This window comes from Bos mutus, chromosome 4, assembly GCF_027580195.1.
Source record: "Bos mutus isolate GX-2022 chromosome 4, NWIPB_WYAK_1.1, whole genome shotgun sequence".
Classification (NCBI taxonomy): Eukaryota; Metazoa; Chordata; class Mammalia; order Artiodactyla; family Bovidae; genus Bos; species Bos mutus.
The window spans coordinates 41,331,591-41,355,236 of record NC_091620.1 but is presented as its reverse complement, the minus strand read 5'-3'; the positions used below and the strand labels follow the sequence as shown (position 1 = coordinate 41,355,236).

The following is a 23,646-nucleotide window of genomic DNA, read 5'->3' as shown; positions in this document are numbered from 1 at the left end:
AAACATGTACATATAAGTATTGTGTCCTCGTTTTACGATATTTATAAACATTGAGCATGGATAGGTCACAGAAGAAGCCCTCAAAAATTAGAAAAAATCAGTTTGATCCAGGCCATAATCTCTAACCTCACACAGATAAAGCAACCAAAAGGTATGGAAGAGAATATATGTCCTCAGGCACCAGTCTATGGAGATGCTTTGAAGATGCCATTTTAGAAAAATTTTAATCTTAATTTCACTCTGAGTTCAGTCAGTTCAATTCAGTCACTCAGTCATGTCTGACTCTTTGCGACCCCATTGACTGCAGCATGCCAGGCTTTCCTGTCCATCACCAACTCCTGGAGCTTGCTCAAACTCATGTCCATCAAGTTAGTGATGCCATCCAACCATCTCATCCTCTGTCGTCCCCTTCTCCTGCCTTCAATCTAAGTTATCATCTCTTAATTTGTTGAAATGTAAATGCATGAATATACTTTAGTTTCATCATGATTTAAAGTATTGAGCAGATTCTAGCATGGTATCACGATAGCATGGTATATAACATGATATAATAATGACATGATTTATTAAAATGCTAAGTTAATAAGATCACTCAGTCATGTCCAATTCTTTGCGACCCCATGGACTGTAGTCTACCAGGCTCCTCTGTCCACAAAATTCTCCAGGTGAGAATACTGGAGTGGATAGCCATTCCCTTCTCTGGGGGATCTTCCTGACTCAGGGATCGAACCCAGGTTTCCTGCATTGCAGGCAGATTCTTTAACATCTGAACCACCAGGGAAGCCTCAAGTTAATAAGAAGGTTAGTTTTGCAAATTATAAGCATATGATGCCCACTTTACCTATTCAATTATATTTTCATAATGGTCATTGCATACTTATTTCATATTTCAGCAGTTTTAATAAGGGTTCCTTCCAACAGAGTCAAAGGAATGGCTATTTTTAGAAATTGATCATCCTAAAGAGGGTTTTAAGATATTCAGCTTTTTAACATATTGGGATGTAAAATGAAGAAGTGGAAAATACTTAAATTGATCCACTTTAATTAACTTAGCATTCTAATGGTTAGAGGTTTTAACAGTATCCTTCAGTTGATGTATCCTAATCCAAATATATACTACTGTTTTCTCAGTGGGAGGAAGCCATGGGCATTGCTCAATCTTTAACCCTAAGTATAGGACTCACAAACAATTAGCTTTCAGTTGTCAAAGTCATTACTGAATGAACGATTGTGAAACTATTTCCTGGGAATAGTGATGAAAACTGTATCTGCCTCTATGACTAAATCATAAGCTTCTACCCATTTAATGACAATGAAAGTCTCTTCCCAGGTTCCTCTGGGTTTGGTAAGACATTTTTACATTCTATAATGTACAACTGAAACAATTGAGCACATGTTTAACAACCATGGCTAGGCTCAACGAATCCTGGGAATTAGAGTAATTTGCCATGATGCATCCAGAGACTAGAGCTACCTGACAAGTTAAATCAAGATGCAATTTAATGATCAACAGGCAGTAAGTGCACAGTATCTCATCAATTCCATGCAATGATCCTGAGAAGATAGTTATGTTTTTTCTCCATAGCCAGGTCAAGCTGACATTGAAACCCCATATCTTTCCCCATTCTGTGTCATAGGGGAGAGAATCCTTCATCACACTCTTGAGTTCAGGAACCACCCCATAAATGAGGGCAACCAAATGTGATTTCATGGTGAAAGTAACAATAATGCTTCTATTATTGTGCTATGGCTGGCTTCCTGGCTAAAGACAACATTGATGACTTGGTGGCAGCATCAGTGAGCAGGGCCACATGTCCCCTTCCAAATCCAGATTACTTTGGCAGAAGAAAAGTCACGTTTGTCTAGAGAGCTCTGGAGGTCATAGTTGAGAGGCCACAAACCTGGCCTCACATGGACAGTTAGATTACCCACTGATGTGGAATGGCCTGTAGGTGAAGTTACCTCCAAATGTCCCAAGATGTCTCCGTGGTCAGCGTGGGGTCTGCTGCCAGGGTAGGCAGCTGTGTGGCCTTGGGAACCACTAACTTGGCATTTCCTCAATTGTGGAATAACAGATTAGATGAAATCACTTGAGCTCTATGATTTGCTCTTTGGCAAGGCACCATGAATCTGGCAGATGAGTTACTAAGGACTCACAAATAATTAACTTTTAAGATTCACAGATAATTTTGGATGTGGAAGTTGTTTTTGAAATGCTATGCCACTGAAAGTGTTGGCATTTTGCATTAAATCACTTCTCAGTTATATATGTGTTCTACTGTGGGAAGAACAAACTGTCAAACTGAGATTCTCAAGAGGATGCGCTGTGTTTACTTTTGTCTCAGTTGAAATGTCATGTTAACACCAGATTCTGTTCATTCATGGAGTTGCAGGACACTTGATACTGCTGACTCTCCCTTCCTCAAACACCCCCTCTCTTATCTTCTGTGATGTGGTTGCTAAGTTCTCTTACCTCTCCATCGAACCTCCACCTTCTTTTTGAGTTCCTCCTCTGTCTCTCCCTCTTTCTGATAGGGACCTTCTGGTGCTTTATTTCTACATACAGTCCCTGAGTGAATTCTTCCACTCTCAGGGACAACTACCCCAGATCTACACCTCAGCCTTGATCTAGGGCTGAACTCCAGATTCTTTCATCTCTTCCTATGGGTGAAGGTTTCCACCTCTCTCTTCTGCTGTGCTCCTACTCCAACTATTCCTTGACTTGAGAAATAAATGCCATTGACATCACTGCAGGAAGGTACAGCTGTGAAGAGCTGATTCAAAACCAGATCTGGGTTTATCCACCTTATTAGGACAGACTCGAATGTGTTTTTTTTTTTTTTTTTATAGCTGAGTAGTATTCCATTGTATATATGTACCACAATTTCTGTATCCATTCATCTGTCGATGGATATCTAGGTTGCTTCTATGTCTGAGCTATTGTAAGTAGTGCTGTAGTGAACATTGGGGTACGTGTGTCTCTCTTAATTATGGTTTTCTCAGAGTATATATCCAGCAGTGGGATTGTTGGGTCATATAATAGTTCTAGGGCTTCTCAGATGGTGCTAGTGGTAAAGAGCCTGCCTGCCAATGCAGGAGATGTAAGAGATGTGGGTTTGATCCCTGGGTCAGGCAGATTTCCTGGAGAAGGGCATGGCAACCCGCTCAGTGTTCTTGCCTAGAGAACAGAGAGGAGCCTGGTGGGCTACAGTTTATAGGGTTGCAAAGAGTTGGACATGACTGAAGGGACTTAGCATGTACATACGCATGGTAGTTCTATTCCTAGTTTTTAAAGAAATCTCCATACTGTTCTCCATAGTGACTATATCAATTTATAAACAGGGGGCTCAATCCAGTGTTCTGTGACAAACCAGAGGGGTGGGTTAGGGTGGGAAACGGGAGGGGTTCAGGAGGGATGGGACATATGTATACCTGTGGCTGATTTGCGTTCATGTGTGGCAGAGGCCAACACAGTATTGTAAAGCAACTGTCTTCCAATAACTGCATTTGTTCTAATACTTCTCAATACTGTACAATTATAATCTTTGATAATTATTAACTCAAGAGGGCTTCCCTCATAGCACAGTCAGTAAAGAATCTGCCTGCAATGCAGGAGACCCAGCTTTGATTCCTGGGTCAGGAAGATCCCCTGGAGAAGGGAATGGCAACCCACTCCAGTATTCTTGCCTGGAAAATCTCATGAGCAGAGCCTGGAAGGTCCTAGTCCATGGGGTTGCAAAGGTCGGACAGGACTTAGTGACTAAACCAGTTACTCAAGAACAAATTAAAAAAAATATAGATCTGGGGTCAACAACCTAATTGTCTAAGGTGTTAAACAAGTAACCGTCATAATTAAAGTAGAGATGGGCAGAAAGGAGAATGTGGAAAAACTGAAGGGTGCAAGCTAGTCTAAAAGGAAAAGTTAATCCTTTACTGCAGCTCACTAGAGCCCCGTGGAAACACTCAAAAAAAAAAAAAAAAAAAAAGATCATGACATCCAGTCCCATCACTTCTGGTCAAATAGATGGGGAAACAATGGAAACAGTGACAGACTTTATTTTCTTGGGCTCCAAAATCACTGCAGATGGTGACTGCAGCCATGAAATTAAAAGACGTGTGCTCCTTGGAAGAAAAGCTATGACTAACCTAGATAGCACATTAAAAAGCAGAGACATTACTTTGCCAACAAAGGTCCATATAGTCAAGCTATGGTTTTTCCTGTAGGCATGTATGGATGTGAGAGTTGGACCATAAAGAAAGCTGAGTGCTGAAGAATTCATGCTTTGAACTGTGGTGTTGGAGAAGACTCTCGAGAGTCCCTTGGAACGCAAGGAGATCCAACCAGTCAATCCTAAAGGAAATCAACCCTGAATATTCATTGGAAGGACTGACGCTGAAGCTGAAGCTCCAATACTTTGGCCACCTGATGTGAAGAACTGACTCATTGGAAAAGACCTTGATTCTGGGAAAGATTGAAGGCAGAAGGAGAAGGGGACAACAGAGGATGAGATGGTTGGATGGAATCATCGCCCCAATGGACATGAGTTTGAGCAAGCTCCAGGAGTTGGTGATGGACAGGGAAGCCTGGCATGCTGTAGTCCATGGGGTCATAAAGAGTCAGACATGACTGAGTGACTGAACTAAACTGAATGTTGAAAACTAAACTGAAATTACTCTACATATAAGTGCATATCTTGGTTGCATATATTGTATTGCTCTGGACTTATAAACAAATGGATTTAAAAACAGGGCTTCCCTAGTGGCTCAGATGGTAAAGAATCTGCCTGCAATGCAAGAGACCTGGATATGATCGCTGCATCAGGAAGATCCCCTGGAGAAGGAAATGACTCTCCACTCTAGTATTCTTGCCTGGAGAATTCCATGGACAAAGGAGCCTGGCAGGCTACAGTCCATGGGGTCACAAAGAGTCAGACACGACTGAGGGAATGACACTTTCACTTTAAAATCAAGCTTTTCATATTCACTCACTCGTAAGTAGAAGAGCAAATGTATAGTTGCAATGGTGATGACATTTGTGTTCAGCTACATCCTGCCCTGCTACCTCCCAATTCTCTGCCACTGAATAGAAGTGGGAAGTGATGCCTTTGTGCGTGGTCTTCTGTGTGTTAGAATGTGGCATATAACACATTCGGTTGTGAATCGTGCACTTTAATGAAATGATCCCGTTTACTGAAACAGTAAAGCATCCTTTAAAGTGAATTATGCATTATATACTCGTTGAACGCCTGAACCACCGTGCTCCGACCACTATTTCTGCACTAAGTGCTGTTCTACTCACCAATGAGGTACATGCCGATCCAGTCCCCAGCATCCACTTCCTCCTTGATGTCCCAGTGGATCACCAGGTCCTGCGAGTGCCCTATGGAGTAGTAGGAACTGCTGACCATGAGTGTGGAGCGGCTGTCCGAGGTGACCAGGTCGGTGTCGCTGGTGGAGCGGGGGATGGTGACGGCACCATGGGGGCCAGTCCTGATGGCCACACTGTGGTACTGGCCTGGATTGTAGCTGTGGCGGAGCGGCTCCTTGCACCGGCGTCGATTCTGGGAGTTTCTAGATGGAGATGCCATGGCGGCCAGGCCTAAGAACCTGTTCTGGTACAGATTCTGTGGGGGCAAACAGACAGTCAGCAGGGGCGGGAGATGTTGGCTCCACAGTCAGTCATGGTCTTCACAGGGAAGGGAGGATGGGTTGGGGGAAGCCAGCAGGGAGAGAGCAGCCCTTTTAGGAAGATTTGGAATAGACACAGAGCATTTTCCTCGGGGCCAAAGTGGTAGCTCTGGGTTCAGGTGGGGAAGGCAAGAACGAAATACAAACTCACCAAGGGGCCACGCCTTTCCTTGTTCTGCTGGGGTCTCTGCCTCCCTCAGCCCCCTCCAGCCTGCTAGGTATCAGAAGGCCAGGAATGTCTACAGAATGACCCAGTGGTGCGATGGCCCCCAAAGTGCCATCTCTTGAGTTCTCTGGCTAAATTCAATTGGATCCAACTTTACCCTTCTTTAAGGTAAATGATGGTTATTATCACGGCACATTTTAGTGATCTCTGTGGCATTTGAGACCCTACACACAACCCAGAATCAGAGGCAGTCCCTGCTGGAGGAGGCGGTCAGTGTCTTTCATTTACAGCTCTCATTCTACAGCAGGTCACTGTACCACCAGAAATGCCTCGTAAGGATCTCAGATATCCTAGTAATCTTCAAACACTGCAGTTTTCACTAAAATCCAACCTCAGAAGACCATGTCTCCCTTAGAGCTAATACTGTAGAAAATATTGTATCTGATGAGAAAAAAAAATGCATGTTTTTTTATTGTTTACAACCTGGAGCACTTCAAACTAGCTGAGCTGATACAGACCAATAACATGACTGTTTTGCTACAGATGGCTTTGAAAACAGGGGGAAAGGGCATCCTGTAGAATTGGAATGAGGATTCTTTTGGAAACAAGCAGGGGTGATTTTTATTTCATCAAAGTATACTACAATTGGGATTTAAATGTACATTTTGGGGGTTCCTGCCTATAAAAGAATCTGCTGTTGTACAACTAATAGCACTTTTGTTTTTAAGAAGAGAAGATTAAGGTCTTAAAATCTGTTACACCATGCAGTTTAGATCCCAGGACTGTAACTTATTATACACATCCATCAAATGCGAGTTATTGAGTTTCTGTTAACCAGCCAGGAGGACCAGACTCGGCACCAGTCTACTCTTGAGATGATATAAGTCTATTTAGCAGTAATTTGGGTCCATACTTTTTCCATCTTCAAAGATCAGGGCACTTGTAAAAAGTCTATTAACCTGATTAAGCACAGTGTTGGTATTTGGAATTTTGGGCCTTAATGGCCATATGTCAGGCCTATTTATTCATCATCTGAGTCTCTTGTTGGGACTTTTTCTAGCCCCACTGGTGGTAACCATGGAATTACTATTGGCAGAGAAGCCAGGCTTCAGAAAGCATCTTATCACACCATTGGTACCATATGTCTTTTTTTTCTTTCTTTCTAATGTTTGTCACTGCAACCGTATGAAAATAGATGGACCACGGTGTTGCCTGGAAACGAGTCCACTTCTCAGGAACACAGGCACAGCCTTGAGCTTGGGAACAGCTCATGAACAGCCCACCTCACAGGCACCCTGGCTCTTCCAGACAGTCCAGGAGGATCACAGGAACCTGATCATTGTACAGGGGACTTTGCTCAGAGACCTTTGTAAAGCCTCCAAAATAAGGAAGGCTGCTGCTGGTGTGTAACCTTTCTTCAGTTTACATGTACTTTCTGTGCACCGATAGAATCTTATAGTGTTATCATGGAGGTTTGAACAAATTGAGAGAGTAGCACCGACATATTCACTGCCACATGTAAAGTAGCTAGTGAGAAGCTGATGTGTAACCCAGGGAGCTCAGCTCGGTGCTCTGTGATGACCTGGAGGGGTGGGATGGAGGGCTGGGACGGAGGTTCGAGAGGAAGGAGATATATGTACATATACAGCTGATTCACTCTGTTGTTCAGCAGAAACTAATACAACATTGTAAAGTAATTACAGTCTAATTAAAAAAAACCAAAACACAAAATGACTACTTGGAATTAAATGAGATAATCAAGTATATAATTATGAGTCAGACCAAACAACGGGCAATTCTGGAGCATCACCTTCCAGTTTCCAAGCTGTGTATCCCTGGACAACTTACTTGATCTCTCTAGTCCTCTGTTTCCTCATCTATAAATGGGTTGCTGTCAAAATTTTATGAGATAAATGCAAATAAAGCTCTTACTATAGTAAGTGCTCAATAAATAAACATGAATACTTTGGCCACCTCATGCAAAGAGTTGACTCATTGGAAAAGACCCTGATGCTGGGAGGGGTTGGGGGCAGGAGGAGAAGGGGACGACAGAGGATGAGATGGCTGGATGGCATTACCGACTTGATGGACATGAGTTTGGGTGAACTCCAGGAGTTGGTGATGGACAGGGAGGCCTGGCGTGCTGCAATTCATGGGGTTGCAAAGAGTCGGACACACTGAGCGACTGAACTGAACTGAACTGAACTGAAACACTACTAGCGTTGTTTTATTTTTTTAATTTAATTTTATTTTTAAACTTTACATAATTGTATTAGTTTTGCCAAATATCAAAATGAAGAAAGCACCACTGAAATGGAGGTCCCGGGTAGTCAGTGAGCCTCTTGTACTGGCCAAGGGTCCTCACACGTGTCCTCAGATCCTCACACGTAAAATTCATTCAACAGCAGACTTTCAGCTCATCCTAGTTATGACCTTCCAGGTTTCCTCTTAGAAAACTGACACTGCAAACACTGAACAGGCCAGCATGTTTGGAAAGGTGTCCTATCTACCAGTCTTTGGATAAATCTTCCTTTTGCTTTGTGGGTAAAAATAAAAAAACAAAACAAACTTCCCTTTATTTGTCAGGTTACTGCTTGAATGGAATATTTTTTGCATCCATGTTGAGGCTGAGAGATTTTTATCTATGTCCGATCAGTCAGGGCTCAAGGAAGATTATAGAGTGCTTTGCTTTCATTGAAGACTTCTGCTGTGGTATTTTTTATTAGAATTCCCTGGAAACCAGGCAAGTCTCCTGACACTGTCAAATTACACCAGTTTACACCATCCACATGGTGGGAACAAAAGCACAGAAAGAAATGTTATTCAAGGAAGATGTCTATCATTAATTTATTAGATTGGAATTAATGGCATTTTCCTGGAATTAGAAGGACAGCTTCAAGGCTGCTCTTCAAAGACTGCACTCCGTCACCTCACCCCAGCTTTGTCCACATCCTCCTCACCCATGCTTGTTGGAAGGATTTATATTCTGCTTTGAGGTTATGCTCCAGCACCAGCTCTGCTGTAACCTCTCCTTATAGCCTTCCCCATTCCCAAGAGAGAGGGGCTTTCTACTCTGTGATCCCACAGGAATCTCATTTTCCCTGCAAGGATTCTCACTGTGTTATCTCTAGTTGACCCGTATTGTGCCCTAAGCTATGAAGTCCCTGAGGCCAGTGTTTACAGCTCTTTATATCTCCTGGAACTTGCATGACATCTGGCACACACACACACACAAAAGGGCTAAAAACTTTAATAGAATTTATTTTACTCAATGAAGTCCCTTCTTATTCCACAAAGAGCTTAAAATGACTAATATATAAAATACAGAAAGATGTGTTGTTAGTAGTAGATGGTGCAGGGAATGAAAAATACAGAGACAAACAGTTACGTAGGAAGAAGGCTAATATCAGACTCTACGCCATCACTTCCTAAACAGGTGTTTTTGTTAAAGACTCACACAGCTGCTTCTGGAATAGAGCAGGTGGATGGCTGATTTCCAACATGTCATTTCTTTGTGGCCATGGTCCCCCAAGACTTTCACACATGTTCTAGTTTAAACTATAGATGCATCCAGCTAGAAGAAGCAGTTTAATCACTCTCTGCTCACATCTGACCTGTGGGAGAGAGATGAGCATCTGTCCTGTTTTTAAATAGCCCTGGATAAAAGACCACTCTTTCCCTAACAGCAACTCCAATATTTATAACGTCACAATTCTTCCTCATCTCTAAGGCAAATCTTCCCCTTCTTTCTCTTAGTTCCTTCACTCAACAGATGCAGAGAAGTTAACCATATTACTAACTGTATCCCAGTTTTTTCCCATTCCATCAAGTAATTCAAATGTCACTTATCTTCTTACATTGTTGATAGACAATAGACACAGATAAGGAAACCACAGAATATTAGTAACAATTTCAGTTACATTGCAATTTTCTAATTATTGGTTCAGTAACATTGTAATTTTCTAATTATAGCCCTAGTTATCCGCTATGCTAAGCATATATTTTAATTGACCCTTGAAAAAGAGGTCCAATGAGTGAGCACTAAAAACAATCTGATCACATCATGTCCTGATTCACAGGGAGTGCGATTCCATCTGTTGGCTTATTTCCCATTTGTCACAGATCTGACAATGATGTTTACTTGTTTTGCTTTCCGACTTAAATAATTCATCAGTGTTGAAATGTTTTGAATTAAATTATATTCTTCAGTTATTTTTTTAAATCTTGGAATAGGCCATGTGTGTTTAATCTGTTTAGTATGCATTATAGAACAATAGCAAAAACAAAACCTTCCAGGAGGAGACAGAATCTTAAAAGCAAAAAACATCACTTCTAGGGAAGGAACAAGTTACTATGTACATCTTTTTTTTTTTTTTTTTTTTTGGTTTTTTAAAGAACATAGGGAGACAAAAGATTTGGCTGTGTCAATTTCTAACTGACAGAGTCATTAATAGCTTTTCTGTTTTGGAATATAAAGCTGTGAGTGAGTGCTGTCTCAGAAATGAAAAGAAAGTGGACAAAAGACATCTAGAATAGAGAAAGTGATTCTTAATAAATGCCTCTACACTCAGAAATCAAAAACTGTGACTGGAAAACACAGGCCCTGAAGGAAACTTCATTAGAGTATACAAGTTGAGGTTATAGAAACTGGCATTATTTAGCAGGAAGAAAGAACATGAGAGTTTTTTGAGTTCATGAACAGATTTGATTTTGAGCAAGTAGATGCCTGAAGCTTTTTTATCCTATCCTCAGCTCTTGTTATGCCATCAAGCGGGTAATGGAACTCAAAAAAATTATATAATATCTCTTTCTGCAGTGGATTTGAGAAAATTTACAACAAAAGAAATGTAGATGGAAATAGGGAAATATAAGCCAGGCAGAAATTGGGAAATAACAATAAGAAAGGATAATAATATTAGGAACATTTACTCTATGGTTGGAACTTGGTACATTATCTCATTAAAATCCTAGCAAGTATCACTCTTTCCATGTTGGTGAGAAACCCGGCTCAGATATTTAATAGTTAATAAACAATGTCAAAGTCACACCTCTTGCAGCAGGAAGTAGGGATTTGAGCCATTCTATGCGACTGTGAGGAGGGCAAACCACAGCCAAACCTGAAGGAAATCAACCCTGAATATTCACTGAAAGGACTGTTGCTGAAGTTGAAGCTCCAATACTTTGGCCACCTGATTTGAAGAGCTGACTCATTGGAAAAGGCCCTGATGCTGGGAAAGATAGAAGGCAAAAGAAGAGGGGAGCAGCAGAGGATGAGATGGTTAGATAGCAACACCAATGCAATGGACATGAATTTGAGCAAACTCTGGCAGATAGCAGAGGATAGAGGAGCCTGGCATGCTGCAGTCCATGGAGTCACAAAGTATTAGACATGACTTAGCAACTGAACAACAGCAATGTGATTATAAGTCGGCACTTCGATCACTCAGATGCACTCTCTTCAAATTATAACATGGGACTATATAGTTGCAGTAATTGAGACTTAGATTCCCCTCTGAGATTTTTGGCAGTCAAAATGATAAAGGAAAATGTAATTCTCACAATCAGAATATGGGAATATTTTTTCCCCTCTAAGTTGTAAGATGCTTCATATTCAACTTTGTATAGGAAACACTGCATGATATGGTAAACAATATCATAGAAGAATATCTTTTCTTAAAAATCACAAATGTAGTGGCAGATTGCTTGGACAAGTCTTTGATGAAAGCTGAGGTCATAATACGGAGTATATTCAGGGCTGAATGGATGGGTTCTGCTATGTGCTTTGACCACATTCAAAAGTCCCCTTGGCTTATTGCACTCCTGAGGCCCCAGGCCTCTTGCTCTCAACTCAGTATCTGTTCTTTATCCTCCATCTCGCTCTCTGGCCTTGATGCTGATAAAATAAACTTTCACGTATTGAGGTATGAGGAAATCATTCTGGCTTGTACATGAGTTAACTTAAATTTCATGCTAACTAGAACAGCCTGTTTGTGGCCTATCAAACTTACATTGTACATCTGCTTTAATTATTAAACAAAAATGTTCACTGACCAGAAATAAAGAATGTCTATCTTAAAAGTAAAGATTAAATGCCTTCCTTCCTGGGATGCCATTGCTGGTACTCCTTCCATTATAAGACTCCCTTCCCAGGTGCTAAGGTCATACTGACTGGCTATGTACACGCTGGTCTGTTTTTCTGAACACTCTGAAGGAATGTACCCTGACTTGTTTGATGTTCTTTGTTCTGACGAGACAGAAAACTATGCTTAAAGCCATGCTTCTCCGGAGCAGTTCCTCAGAGTTGTCTGAGAGGCTGTCCTCAGTTTGGCTCAAATAAAACTCTTTTCCATTCCTATTATAGACTGTTTATTATTTTCCTTGATAATGCGAGTAAACCAGAGCCTTACAGATATGTTCTCTCTGCAACTATCTTGTTAACTTACTTCTTATTAGTGTCCCTCAACTAGGATGTAGAAGCTTTCCTCGTGGCTCAGCTAGTAAAGAATCCACCTGCAATGTGGGAGACTTGAGTTCGATCCCTGGGTTGGGAAGATCCCCTGGAGAAGGGAAAGGCTACCCACTCCAGTATTCTGGCCTGGAGAATTCCACGGACTGTTTAGTCCATGGAGTCTCAAAGAGTCGGACACGACTGAGCGACTTTCACTTTCACTTCACTCACTAGGACGTAGGCATCAAGACAGTGTGGTCCCTGCCCAGTCCCTTTAGGTCTGCATTTCCAACTAAGGTCGTGCTGGGCAGGGATGCAGTGAATGCTCAGTGAATGAATGAATGAATGGGCATGTAGGTGATGAAGACTGGGCCATACCTGCCTCCTCTGTCTCGAAGCCATGATGTGATGCTCTCTTCCCTGCTCTCAGGAACTTAACTCAGTGCCTCTTTCGTCTCAAGCACACAACTTTGTGCCCATAATCACCTGTATTACTGGTTTTCAAATGACACTGGTCAGAAGGGAGGCTTGACAATGAGACAAATATGGCCCCCAAGGAGGTCCCTTCTTCCATTTCATATCCCAAGACCTGAGTCCTGCCGGTACATTCCTACCTCTGTTGTTGTGAGTGAGGCTGTGGGACAGAGGTGGGTGTGAGGGGCTGAGGTGGCCCTGACCCCACCAGATGGCTGGGCATGTCTGAGGAGGAAAAGTGGGAGGTGGCTGCAATAGCATCATCTTTGTCCAGCTCTTCAGCAGCTGGGCACCCATCGCTGAAACTGTGCCTCCAAAATGTTTTTAGCCTCAAAGCCATGTGTTGAAAACTCCATCTTTTATGCTGGCCATTGTGCAGAAAAATATCACAGAGTTACATAAACTAAATTGTGTGGGCTCTTTTTCTTGAAAGAAGAAATAGAATCCCATACGTTTTTGGCTGAAAGGGAACACAAGTTAGAGAAGATTTTAATAAGCAAGTCAAGCCAAGCCAGGGAATATCCACATTGGAAGCTGGGATTTTAACTGGTTAAAATGACAGTCAACCCATTCTTTTAGGAACACACAAAGCCTTATCACTGACAATGAAGTCCAGTAAGACACTAATTAGAGTTAACAGTCCCATCCCCACTTCTCTGGGGCCCCACTGACTGGGGAGGAAAGGGTTTGTTTGTGGGCCAAATGCCTTCTCTCTGCTTGTGCCAAATGGGTGACTGGGATGCTCCGCCGTGCTTCGTTGGGTGTGTGCCCTTCACTGCTTCAGTCAAGTCTGGAATTTCTTGATGAAGCTCTGTGTCTCTATGGAGGTTTATGTTTGGAGGCATCCAAGAACCAAGCTGTCAAAATCTGGGAGGTTTGTATGAGTGAAACAGTGGATGGGGAGAAAGGAAGTTAGGAGATAGTTTGGGGAAGGGCAGGGAAGCTTCCTGTGTTGTTTGCAAGAAATCCCTGATCTCTAGTGCTTCATTCTGTTCTACGTTGAAGAGAAAGTTCATTGAAAATGGTATTTCCTCTGTGTGTGTGTGTGTGTGTGTGAACAGAGACAGACAGACAAATGACAGAGACAGAACATGAATGGTCATGCCCAGATATGAAAAACATTCCTGTCTTTCCCTTTCCAATGTTCAATTCAGTTCAGTTCAGTCACTCAGTCGTGTCCAACTCTTTGCAACCCCATGAATCGCAGCACACTGGGCCTCCCTGTCCATCACCAGCTCCCGGAGTTCACTCAGACTCACATCCATCAAGTCAGTGATACCATCCAGTCATCTCATCCTCTGTAGTCCCCTTCTTCTCCTGCCCCCAATCCCTCCCAGCATCAGAGTCTTTTCCAATGAGTCAACTCTTCACATCAGGTGGCCAAAGTACTGGACTTTCAGCTTTAGCATCATTCCTTCCAAAGAAATCCCAGGGCTGATCTCCTTCAGAATGGACTGGTTGGATCTCCTTGCAGTCCAAGGGACTCTCAAGAGTCTTCTCCAACACCATAGTTCAAAAGCATCAATTCTTCAGTTCTCAGCCTTCTTCACAGTTCAACTTTCACATCCATACATGACCACAGGAAAAACCATAGCCTTGACTAGACGAACCTTTGTTGGCAAAGTAATGTCTCTGTTTTTGAATATGCTATCTAGGTTGGTCATAACTTTTCTTCCAAGGAGTGTCTTTTAATTTCATGGCTGTAATCACCATCTGCAGTGATTTTGGAGCCCCGAAAAATAAAGTCTGACTCTGTTTCCATTGTTTCCCCATCTATTTGCCATGAAGTCATGGGACCGGATGCCATGATCTTTGTTTTCTGAATGTTCAGCTTTAAGCCAACTTTTTCACTCTCCATTTTCACCTTCATCAAGAGGCTTTTGAGTTCCTCTTCACTTTCTGCCATAAGGGTGGTGTCATCTGCATATCTGAGGTTATTGATATTTCTCCAGGCAATCTTGATTCCAGCTTGTGTTTCTTCCAGTCCAGCGTTCTCATGATGTACTCTGCATATAAGCTAAATAAACAGGGTGACAATATACAGCCTTGATGTACTCCTTTTCCTATTTGGAACCAGTCTGTTGTTCCATGTCCAGTTCTAACTGTTGCTTCCTGACCTGCATACAGATTTCTCAAGAGGCAGGTCAGGTGGTCTGGTATTCCCATCTCTTTTAGAATTTTCTACAGTTTATTGTGATCCACACAGTCAAAGGCTTTGACATAGTCAATAAAGCAGAAATAGATGTTTTTCTGGAACTCTCTTGTTTTTTCCCTGATCCAGCGGATGTTGGCAATTTGATCTCTGGTTCCTCTGCCTTTTCTAAAACCAGCTTGAACATCAGGAAGTTCATGATTCACATATTGCTGAAGCCTGGCTTGGAGAATTTTGAGCATTACTTTACGAGCGTGTGAGATGAGTGCAATTGTGCAGTAGTTTGAGCATTCTTTGGCATTGCCTTTCTTTGGGATTGGAATGAAAACTGACATTTTCCAGTCCTGTGGCCACTGCTGAGTTTTCCAAATTGGCTGGCATATTGAGTGTGGCACTTTCACAGCATCATCTTTCAGGATTTGGAATAGCTCAACTGGAATTCCATCACCTCCACCAGCTTTGTTCATAGTGATGCTTTCTAAGGCCCACTTGACTTCACATTCCAGGATGCCTGGCTCTAGGTCAGTGATAACACCATCGTGATTATCTGGGTTGTGAAGATCTTTTTTGTACAGTTCTTCTGTGTATTCTTGCCATCTTTCCAATGTTAAATAGGTCTTTTTCTTCGTCAGGAGGGTCCCATACTAACAGATGTTGGTAAAGCTCCTTCTTTACCTATTGATGCTTGCAGGAGAAAACCAAATGCTTTATCTCCCAGTCAGGCCAGGTTGGGCCATCCAAGCTCTGAGGGACCCTGCTGACCCCTCAGGAGGCCCCTGGTGGAAGCGTAGGGGAGCAGAATGTCTGCATGTCCGATCTTCTCAGAATCCAGCACTAGGCAGCTACGAGGAACATCCTGACTCTGCATCTCTGCTCCTGACTCCAGAGGGCAGCTGAGCCAGTGACATGTGAGTCAATGACATCACACACGCACCCAGGGCCCCTGCTTGGCTACAGTCCTGTCTCCCAAATCTGACCATAGGACTGAGTCACCCAGACCCCTAGAGTGAGTTGTGGGAGGTCCTGTCCTCCCCACTAGGAAGCAGAGGTCCCCAGAAGGGCAGCAGCCACTCCTGACCGCAGCAGGTGCATGACAGAGCCATGAGGGACCCAGGGCCTTCCTCTCTCAGGAGGGACACCAGCCTTGTGGAAAATGTGAGGAGGTTTCCCCTATTTTCATGATCCTGATTAGATGTGGCAGCTAATAGGCAACACAGCCAGGCAATGAATATAGATGTAAGAAGGACATTTCAGTAGGGTTTCAAATGAGGGGCCAAGTTTGCACACATACTGGACTTAATACTCCAAAGTAAGTGATTACTGTAAAGCTTCAGAGTGCTGTATAAATACTCTCTTTTAAAATCTTCCACCCCTGGAAGGTTGGACCTGGCCAGATGGGTGGATTTTTCAGTAAACTCTGCTCTTGGTTTTCTTCTTCTTTCCTTGATCCCAAAGACTACATGTTTATTGAGTCATTACTATATACTAGAAGCTGTGTTCAGTATTGAGAGTGGAGATGAGATGAAATGAGAGAGATAAATGAAACAGTACCCCCTCCTTCAAGAGTTTTGCACAGAAGGCAGACATTTAAGCAGTCAACTATGACACAATGACAAGGGAGCGGTGGGCAGGGACCCCCGTGGAAGGGAGATGGATGCTGGGAAGGACTTTCCAGCGGGGAACAGTAACGCTGTCTTTGGAAGGAGCAGTAGGAATGCCACCAGCCAGGCAAGGACAGAGAGAACTGCAATCCAGGCAGAAGGAACTCAGTGTGTAAAGACACAGCTTTGCAGAAAAGCCTGGTGAGCTTCTAGGTTCAGCAGAGCTTCTCCCAGGCACTGGCCAGAGAGTCAGGCAGCATGGCTGGAAGAGGGGCAGGCAGGTCTCCACGCCACACCAAGACAAACAACCTCCTCCCTTGGAGGATGGTGAGCCACAGGAGAGATTTGATCTAGGAAATAATACAATTTGCTCAACTTAGAAGCATCATTCTATAGCAATGAGGAGGAGAGCAAGAAACCTGCTGTGTCTGGGGAAGCCTGTGCTACAGCAACTCTGAAAGTCAAGTCCACGTGGATAGAGAAGCTCCACCAGTCAGATGGTCTCTGAAGTCTAAACCCTCGGTACCATCTGCAAAGCAGGTGCTGAATCTCACTGTGAGAGGAGAAGAGGGAAACGAACAAGGGACATCCTGGGTCCTTGAGGGGGTGTGTAAATGAAGAGCAATCTGAAGGCACGGCTACGGAGACCACAGAGGTATGCCGTGTGGCCTGCTTCTACTAGGATCTCACATGCATCCCAGAGCACAGGAGTGTCATGTACCACGTGGTGCATCCTACGACACATAGTACTTGTGCCTAATTTTATTGTTGGAAAACACTGCCTCATTTAGCAGCATGTGCTCCAGAATAATTTGCTCGTCAGAACTAATCAAGAGAAGTACATTTCAAAATTCTTTCACTCTTCATTTGCAAAGCTTGCCCAACGCATCAATACAGAGCAAATTAGACTTTCTGGAACATATTGTATTTGTAATCTTTGGGCTGGTTACTATCTTGTGGTAAGAAAGATGCATAAGCAATAATTTCAGTACAGGGTGAAAAATAAGTTTAGAAGGATCAAAAGACAGACGAGAACTATCTGTTTTGTCTAATGAGGAAGGAAATTAAGACTTCAGGGAGAAGGGGAGAAAGTTTAATTTAGGCAAAATAAACATATACAAAGGCATGAGTGCCTTAAAGACTGCCCACACACATTCAGGGGACAGGAAGCAGACCTGTGTGTCAGAGGCAGGATGCCTGGGGCAGGAGCAGTGGGGAAGGATGGAACTGAAGTAGAGACAAGACTGGCTTAAAGGTCAAATGCACCAAGGTAAGAAGAGGGGTGTTTCTTTTGGGGAGAGTGAGCCCTTCTGGAGACAGGAGAAGATACAGTAGTGGGCTCACCTCCACTGTGCTTTCACAAATGTGAAATGCTACTGAACAACTTCCTTCAGGAGTAATTTGACAGAAGTCTCTGCCAAGCTATTAAGGGAAGTTACCAGAAAGGTAGATGGACGTTGTATAGCTGTCACCTCAGGGGTATGGGAGACTGTCCGCACTGCTTTTTCAGATCACCTGTCAGGACTCTGATAGGAAGGCACCATCTTGGACTTTAGCTCTAACAAAGGAGCCAATCACTAGGGCTGTGAACCTAGTCATGACTGCCTGTCATCAGAACACAGAGGAACAGAACCAGAAGCAGTTTTTTGCTTCTCTTATCAACATGCCTGGGAAGAACACATCCAGAGCTGATAGAAATTCAATTGTTAATAATCGTGGTGATGGAGAAGACTCTTGAGAGTCCCTTGGAGTGCAAGGAGATCAAATCAGTCAATCCTAAAGGAAATTAACCCTGAATATTCATTGGAAGGACTGATGCTGAAGCTGAAGCTCCAATACTTGGGCCACCTGATGTGAGGAGCTGACACACCGGAAAAGACCCTGTTGCTGGGAAAGATTGAGGGCAGGAGGAAAAGGGTGTAACAGAGGATGAGATGATTGGATAGCATCACTGACTCATGAGTTTGAGCAAATTCTGGGAGATGGTGAGGGCCAGGGAAGCCTGGCATGTTACAGTTCATGGGGTTGCAAAGAGTTGGATATGACTTAGCAACTGAACAGCAACAATAAAGCCACTTTTGGAAGACAACTTAGAGCAGGAATGAACAGTAAACTATTTATGATTTGGCAATATAAGTGAAACACATCTGGTCTCTCTCTCTCTCTTTTTCATATCCATCCTCTGCCTCCCTTGAGAGGCAAAGGCCAGCTCACATCCTGGGTGATATGTTCCTTCCCAAGTGTCTTTCCTGTCATCCTTGTGGTCACTCCTGTGATAGTTCTCGCCTGTGGTCCTCAACTGTCACTCATTCTCTTACTCACTGCACACTGTACCATCTCAGCACCCAGGCTATAAGAGGAAGGCCAACAGAGATGGTTTAAATTAAGAGTTATCTTTGGAAGAAGAAGGAAAATGAGAAAGAGCCAGGCCTATTAAAAAAATGAGGCCCATCTTCAGCGATTTAGGATAAAATGATTGGGACAGCTGAAGTGAGAGGAAGGAAAATCAACCAGTGGAGAAAAGAAATACAGCGACTACCATGTAAACACACTCACACCACCTGTGCTACTGAAATTCTCGAACAGACTTTACAGAAAAAGTCCCTTCTGACATTAATCGGTCACACTGATTAATTTTTTTGATTGTTCTAAGTTGCTTCAATTGAGGCAGCTCTAAGCTTCCTCAATATGAACACATGGGAAAGAGCTGTAGTCTGCTGGGATTTAGAGTATTTTTCATTTTACAGGGTAGAAGAAGGGAACGGTATTTTCATAGTTGTAGTTTTCGTTTGTATGCCTGGGACTGTCACCAGTGCCTGTCTGTGATCCACAGAAGCTACAGCTGCCACAGTGAAATGACAAATTCCAGGGAGTATCCCACTGATTCCTGACCATGGGGAAATCTTTGCTCAATAGTATGGTATGGGTTTACATACAATTTAATACAAGTTAATTTGATTCTCTGTAGCCATCCCCAGGAAGCAAACTAGATGATTATCAATTGGGTAAGACAGTTTTCACTCTGAGGCTGATGCCTAGAAGTTTTGAGTCTCAATGATAGAGTAATATATTCAGGGCCCTCACTGCCACTTCATTACTCACAAGAAAAGCCTCCTACACTCAGACAAATAGAAATTCAGAAGTCTGAACAATCTAGATAGTTCAACTTTTTTTTTTTTTCATTTGAGGCTGGAATTAATTATTCAGATAACATCTCTAATTTTCCATTTTACCGTGTAGGCAGGAAACATCAGAGATGAAAGTTTTGTATCCTTCCAGGGATGCGGGAGCAGCAGACACAGCCTTCACTTGGTGAGGTGGCAGCAACAGACAGGCTGTCATCTGCCTGGGTTGCCCTTCAAACTGCTCGTGAAGCTTTTGTGCAAAGACCCAATAGACAGCAGAATTAAAAGGAAAATGAGAAAATGAAGTAATTCAGGTTTTTGAAAGGCTGTTCAAGACGAAACATTAGTTCTGAGGAAGCAAGAGGCACAGGTACATGCTAATGAGTCTTAAGTGCATATACTTTCAAGATGTTAGTTTTATTCTTTGCAGACAACCAGTCTCATCCACACTAGTCCTGGGAAGATGACAGATTCCAATTTGGTAGGTTAATTATGACCCACAGTCAGAGGCCAGCATTTTACTCTTGCTTTAATAAAATTATTCCAAGGTCGTTAAAGCCACACGTCAGAATGGCTTTAAACTGCTAAGAGTGCCTTTCCCAGATAAACTTCATTTATTTAGTCATTAAGTCAGCCAATGCACATGTCTAATACTGGAATATGAATTAGAGTACAAGCTATGGTTTATATCTTCCCTGGAAAACCAGGTCACACTCGTATTAAAAACAACAGTCCAAGATAGTCTATGGAATATTTCTCACTCAACTGCCAAAGTAAGAGTTACTGAGAAGAATACAAATCCAGGGCTGGAGTCGGGTGGGTATTCCTGACAAGAAGGACAGTGCTTACCCAACCATAATATAAAGGATCTAGGACATGCACTTTAAGTCTTCCCCAGTTTGAGTTTTCTTAGAAAAACACTGCATTACTGCTTTCTAATGACTCTAATTTTTCCAGAAAAACATCTATTTCTGCTTTATTGACTATGCCAAAGCCTTTGACTGTGTGGATTACAATAAACTGTGAAAAATTCTGAAAGAGATGGGAAAGAGACCAGACCACCTGACCTGCCTCTTGAGAAACCTATATGCAGGTCAGGAAGCAACAGTTAGAACTGGACATGGAACAACAGACTGGTTCCAAATAGGAAAAGGAGTACGTCAAGGCTGTGTATTGTCACCCTGCTTATTTAACTTATATGCAGAGTATATCATGAAAAACGCTGGGCTGGAAGAAACACAAGCTGGAATCAAGATTGCCTGGAGAAATATCAATAACCTCAGATATGCAGATGACACCACCCTTATGGCAGAAAGTGAAGAGGAACTCAAAAGCCTCTTGATAAAAGTGAAAGTGGAGAGTGAAAAAGTTGGCTTAAAGCTCAACATTCAGAAAACTAAGATCATGGCATCTGGTCTCATCACTTCACGGGAAATAGATGGGGAGACAGTGGAAACAGTGTCAGACTTAATTTTTGGGGGCTCCAAAATCACTGCAGATGGTGATTGCAGCCATGAAATTAAAAGATGCTTACTGCTTGGAAGGAAAGTTATGACCAACCTAGACAGCATATTAAAAAGCAGAGACATTACTTTGTCAACAAAGGTCTGTCTAGTCAAGGCTATGGTTTTTCCAGTGGTCATGTATGGATGTGAGTTGGAATATAAAGAAAGCTGAGCACTGAAAATTGATGCTTTTGAACTGTGGTGTTGGAGAAGACTCTTGAGGGTCCCTTGGACTGCAAGGAGATCCAACAAGTCCATCCTAAAGGAGATCAGTCCTGGGTGTTCATTGGTAGGACTGATTTTGAAGCTGAAACTCCAATACTTTGGCTACCTGATGCGGAGAGCTGACTCATTTGAAAAGACCCTGACGCTGGGAAAGATTGAGGGCAGTAGGAGAAGGGGACGACAGAGGATGAGATGGTTGGGTGGCATCACCGACTTGATGGACATGGGTTTGGGTGGACTCTGGGAGTTGGTGATGGACAGGGAGGCCTGGCATGCTGCGGTTCATGGGGTCGCAAAGCGTCAGACATGACTGAGCAACTGAACTGAACTAATGACTCTATTTCATATGTGCTTCAGTGGACATATTTTTAAACTGGATTAAAAAAAACCACACAACTGTATATTTGTGGGATTTTTTTGGTCATGCCATGCAGCATGTGGGATATTAATTCCCCAACCAGGGATTGAACCCATGCCCCCTGCAGTGGAAGTGTAGAGCCTTAACCACTGGTCCACCAACAGGGAAGTCCCTCAGTGGACATGTTATCAACACACTGAAGAAGGATGCCCAGAGCCAAACCCCATGCAGCTCCTCATGTAGCTAAGAAAACACTTCCCCCATCTTGAGACACCATCAAAATCTGGGTAGCAATTTTCATTTTTACCTATGCAGGGGAGGAGGTATGAGAAGGATCCTTGCTGGGACTGGTGATGATTGGAAAGCCTTGCAAACCATTTCAGTGATTGGCTCCTTCTGCGTATACCTGAACCATTTCTCTTCTTGGCCGCCTCTGCAGCACTATCCCTAGAGAATACCAGCCACACACAACAAAAAGGCTAGTTCCACACAGCCTCTGCTTCACAGGATGCAAAAACCATCTGAAAGATGATGAAAAGCAATCTCTATAATTAACATGTTTCCATCTGCCCATTAGGAAGTGTCAGAAATAAACAAACAAAAGTTATTGTGGCATTTTGGCAAGGACTTAAGTACCAGGACTGCACTGTGCCCTTGCTTCAATTGTATATAATTCAATTCTCTTTAACAATGTCCACTGAATATGTAGTCTGGTTAGTGTGTGTTAGCTGTTTGAGACATGATGCCTGGACTCAAGTCAAGACAACTGAGGCAGAAAAAGCTGACTGTACGAGCAAAATTAAAAATAAAACAAATGATTCACCTTCATGGAGATTCTGATTCAGCAGACTGGGATAGGGTTCAGGTAGCTGTATTTTTAATCCCCCCAGAAGCATTCATCACTATGTCTAATGGGTGGTGATCACAGAAAGCTGCAAAGAGGAGCTGGCTATTGGGATATTTTAGCAACAACTGTGCATTAAGTGCCTTAAAGGCATGGGTCAGACTTGGTGAAGCAAAGGATGGAGAAGGAGGCAGTTTCCAGCCAGAAGAAGAGCTACTGAGGCTGCCAAGTACACCCTGAGGGCTGCAGTGTCTTGAGAGGTGCCAGGAAGAACCTTGGAACAATTTGTTCCTAAATGGATTCAGCAGCTTTAGTTCACACCTGGCCTCATTTCTTGACCTAGAGTGGTCAGAGGGCCCACAAACCTTAGCTGTCAAGTGAAAGTAACATGGAAAGTTTGCTCTGGACCTGACAGCACCAGTGGTGGATGAGAGCGGAGACTGTCTCCAGCAGTTCTTTTAGCTGGACTGCCCCGTGGCGTCAATAGCTGTGCTGCTGACATGCTCAAAGTCAAACATGAGGGTGTGTCTTGTAAGGACCACAACACCTCGCCCTTGTCACTGGGCAGACACGGCCACAGCCTTTCCTGGGCATCAAGGAAAGCTGAGCCACATTCTGCAAATTCCAAGCACTTGAGGAAATTCTGAGTTCGGACTTTTGAGTATAAAAAAGATACATGGTGGGACTTAACCCCGGCGATCCAGTGGTTAAGACTCCATCTTCCAATACAAGGTGCGTGAATTTGATCTTTGGTGGGGGAATTAAGGTCCCATATGCCAAGGGATGTGGCAAAAAAATTTTTTTTAAAGAAGCATGCTAAAAGTTCGAAAAATATGCAAAAATTAAAAGTAAAAAATTTTTAAATTCATGCCCCCTTAACTTTGCCACACAGAGAATACCAGAATGGTCATTTGCCATTATGTCCTTCCTTTTCTATTTTATGCATTTTGTTAGATAGTTGAGAACACACATTTTTGCATTCTGGTTTTTACATTTAGCTGTTACAATATATAAGAATTTCCCCTTCTTATTAAAAATACATCATGTAAATTTCAAAGTT

General features: G+C 42.9%; 1 protein-coding gene across 1 annotated transcript in view; it reads right to left on the bottom strand.

The window, feature by feature from the left end:
• Positions 1-5,621, bottom strand: part of HECW1 (HECT, C2 and WW domain containing E3 ubiquitin protein ligase 1) — a 270,983-nt gene extending 265,362 nt beyond the window's left edge. The window contains exon 1 of the mRNA XM_070369359.1: positions 5,300-5,621. Coding sequence (XP_070225460.1) covers positions 5,300-5,588 — 289 coding nt within the window. The 5' untranslated portion in view covers positions 5,589-5,621. The remainder of the gene's footprint in view (positions 1-5,299) is intronic.
• Positions 5,622-23,646: the final 18,025 nt, after the last annotated feature.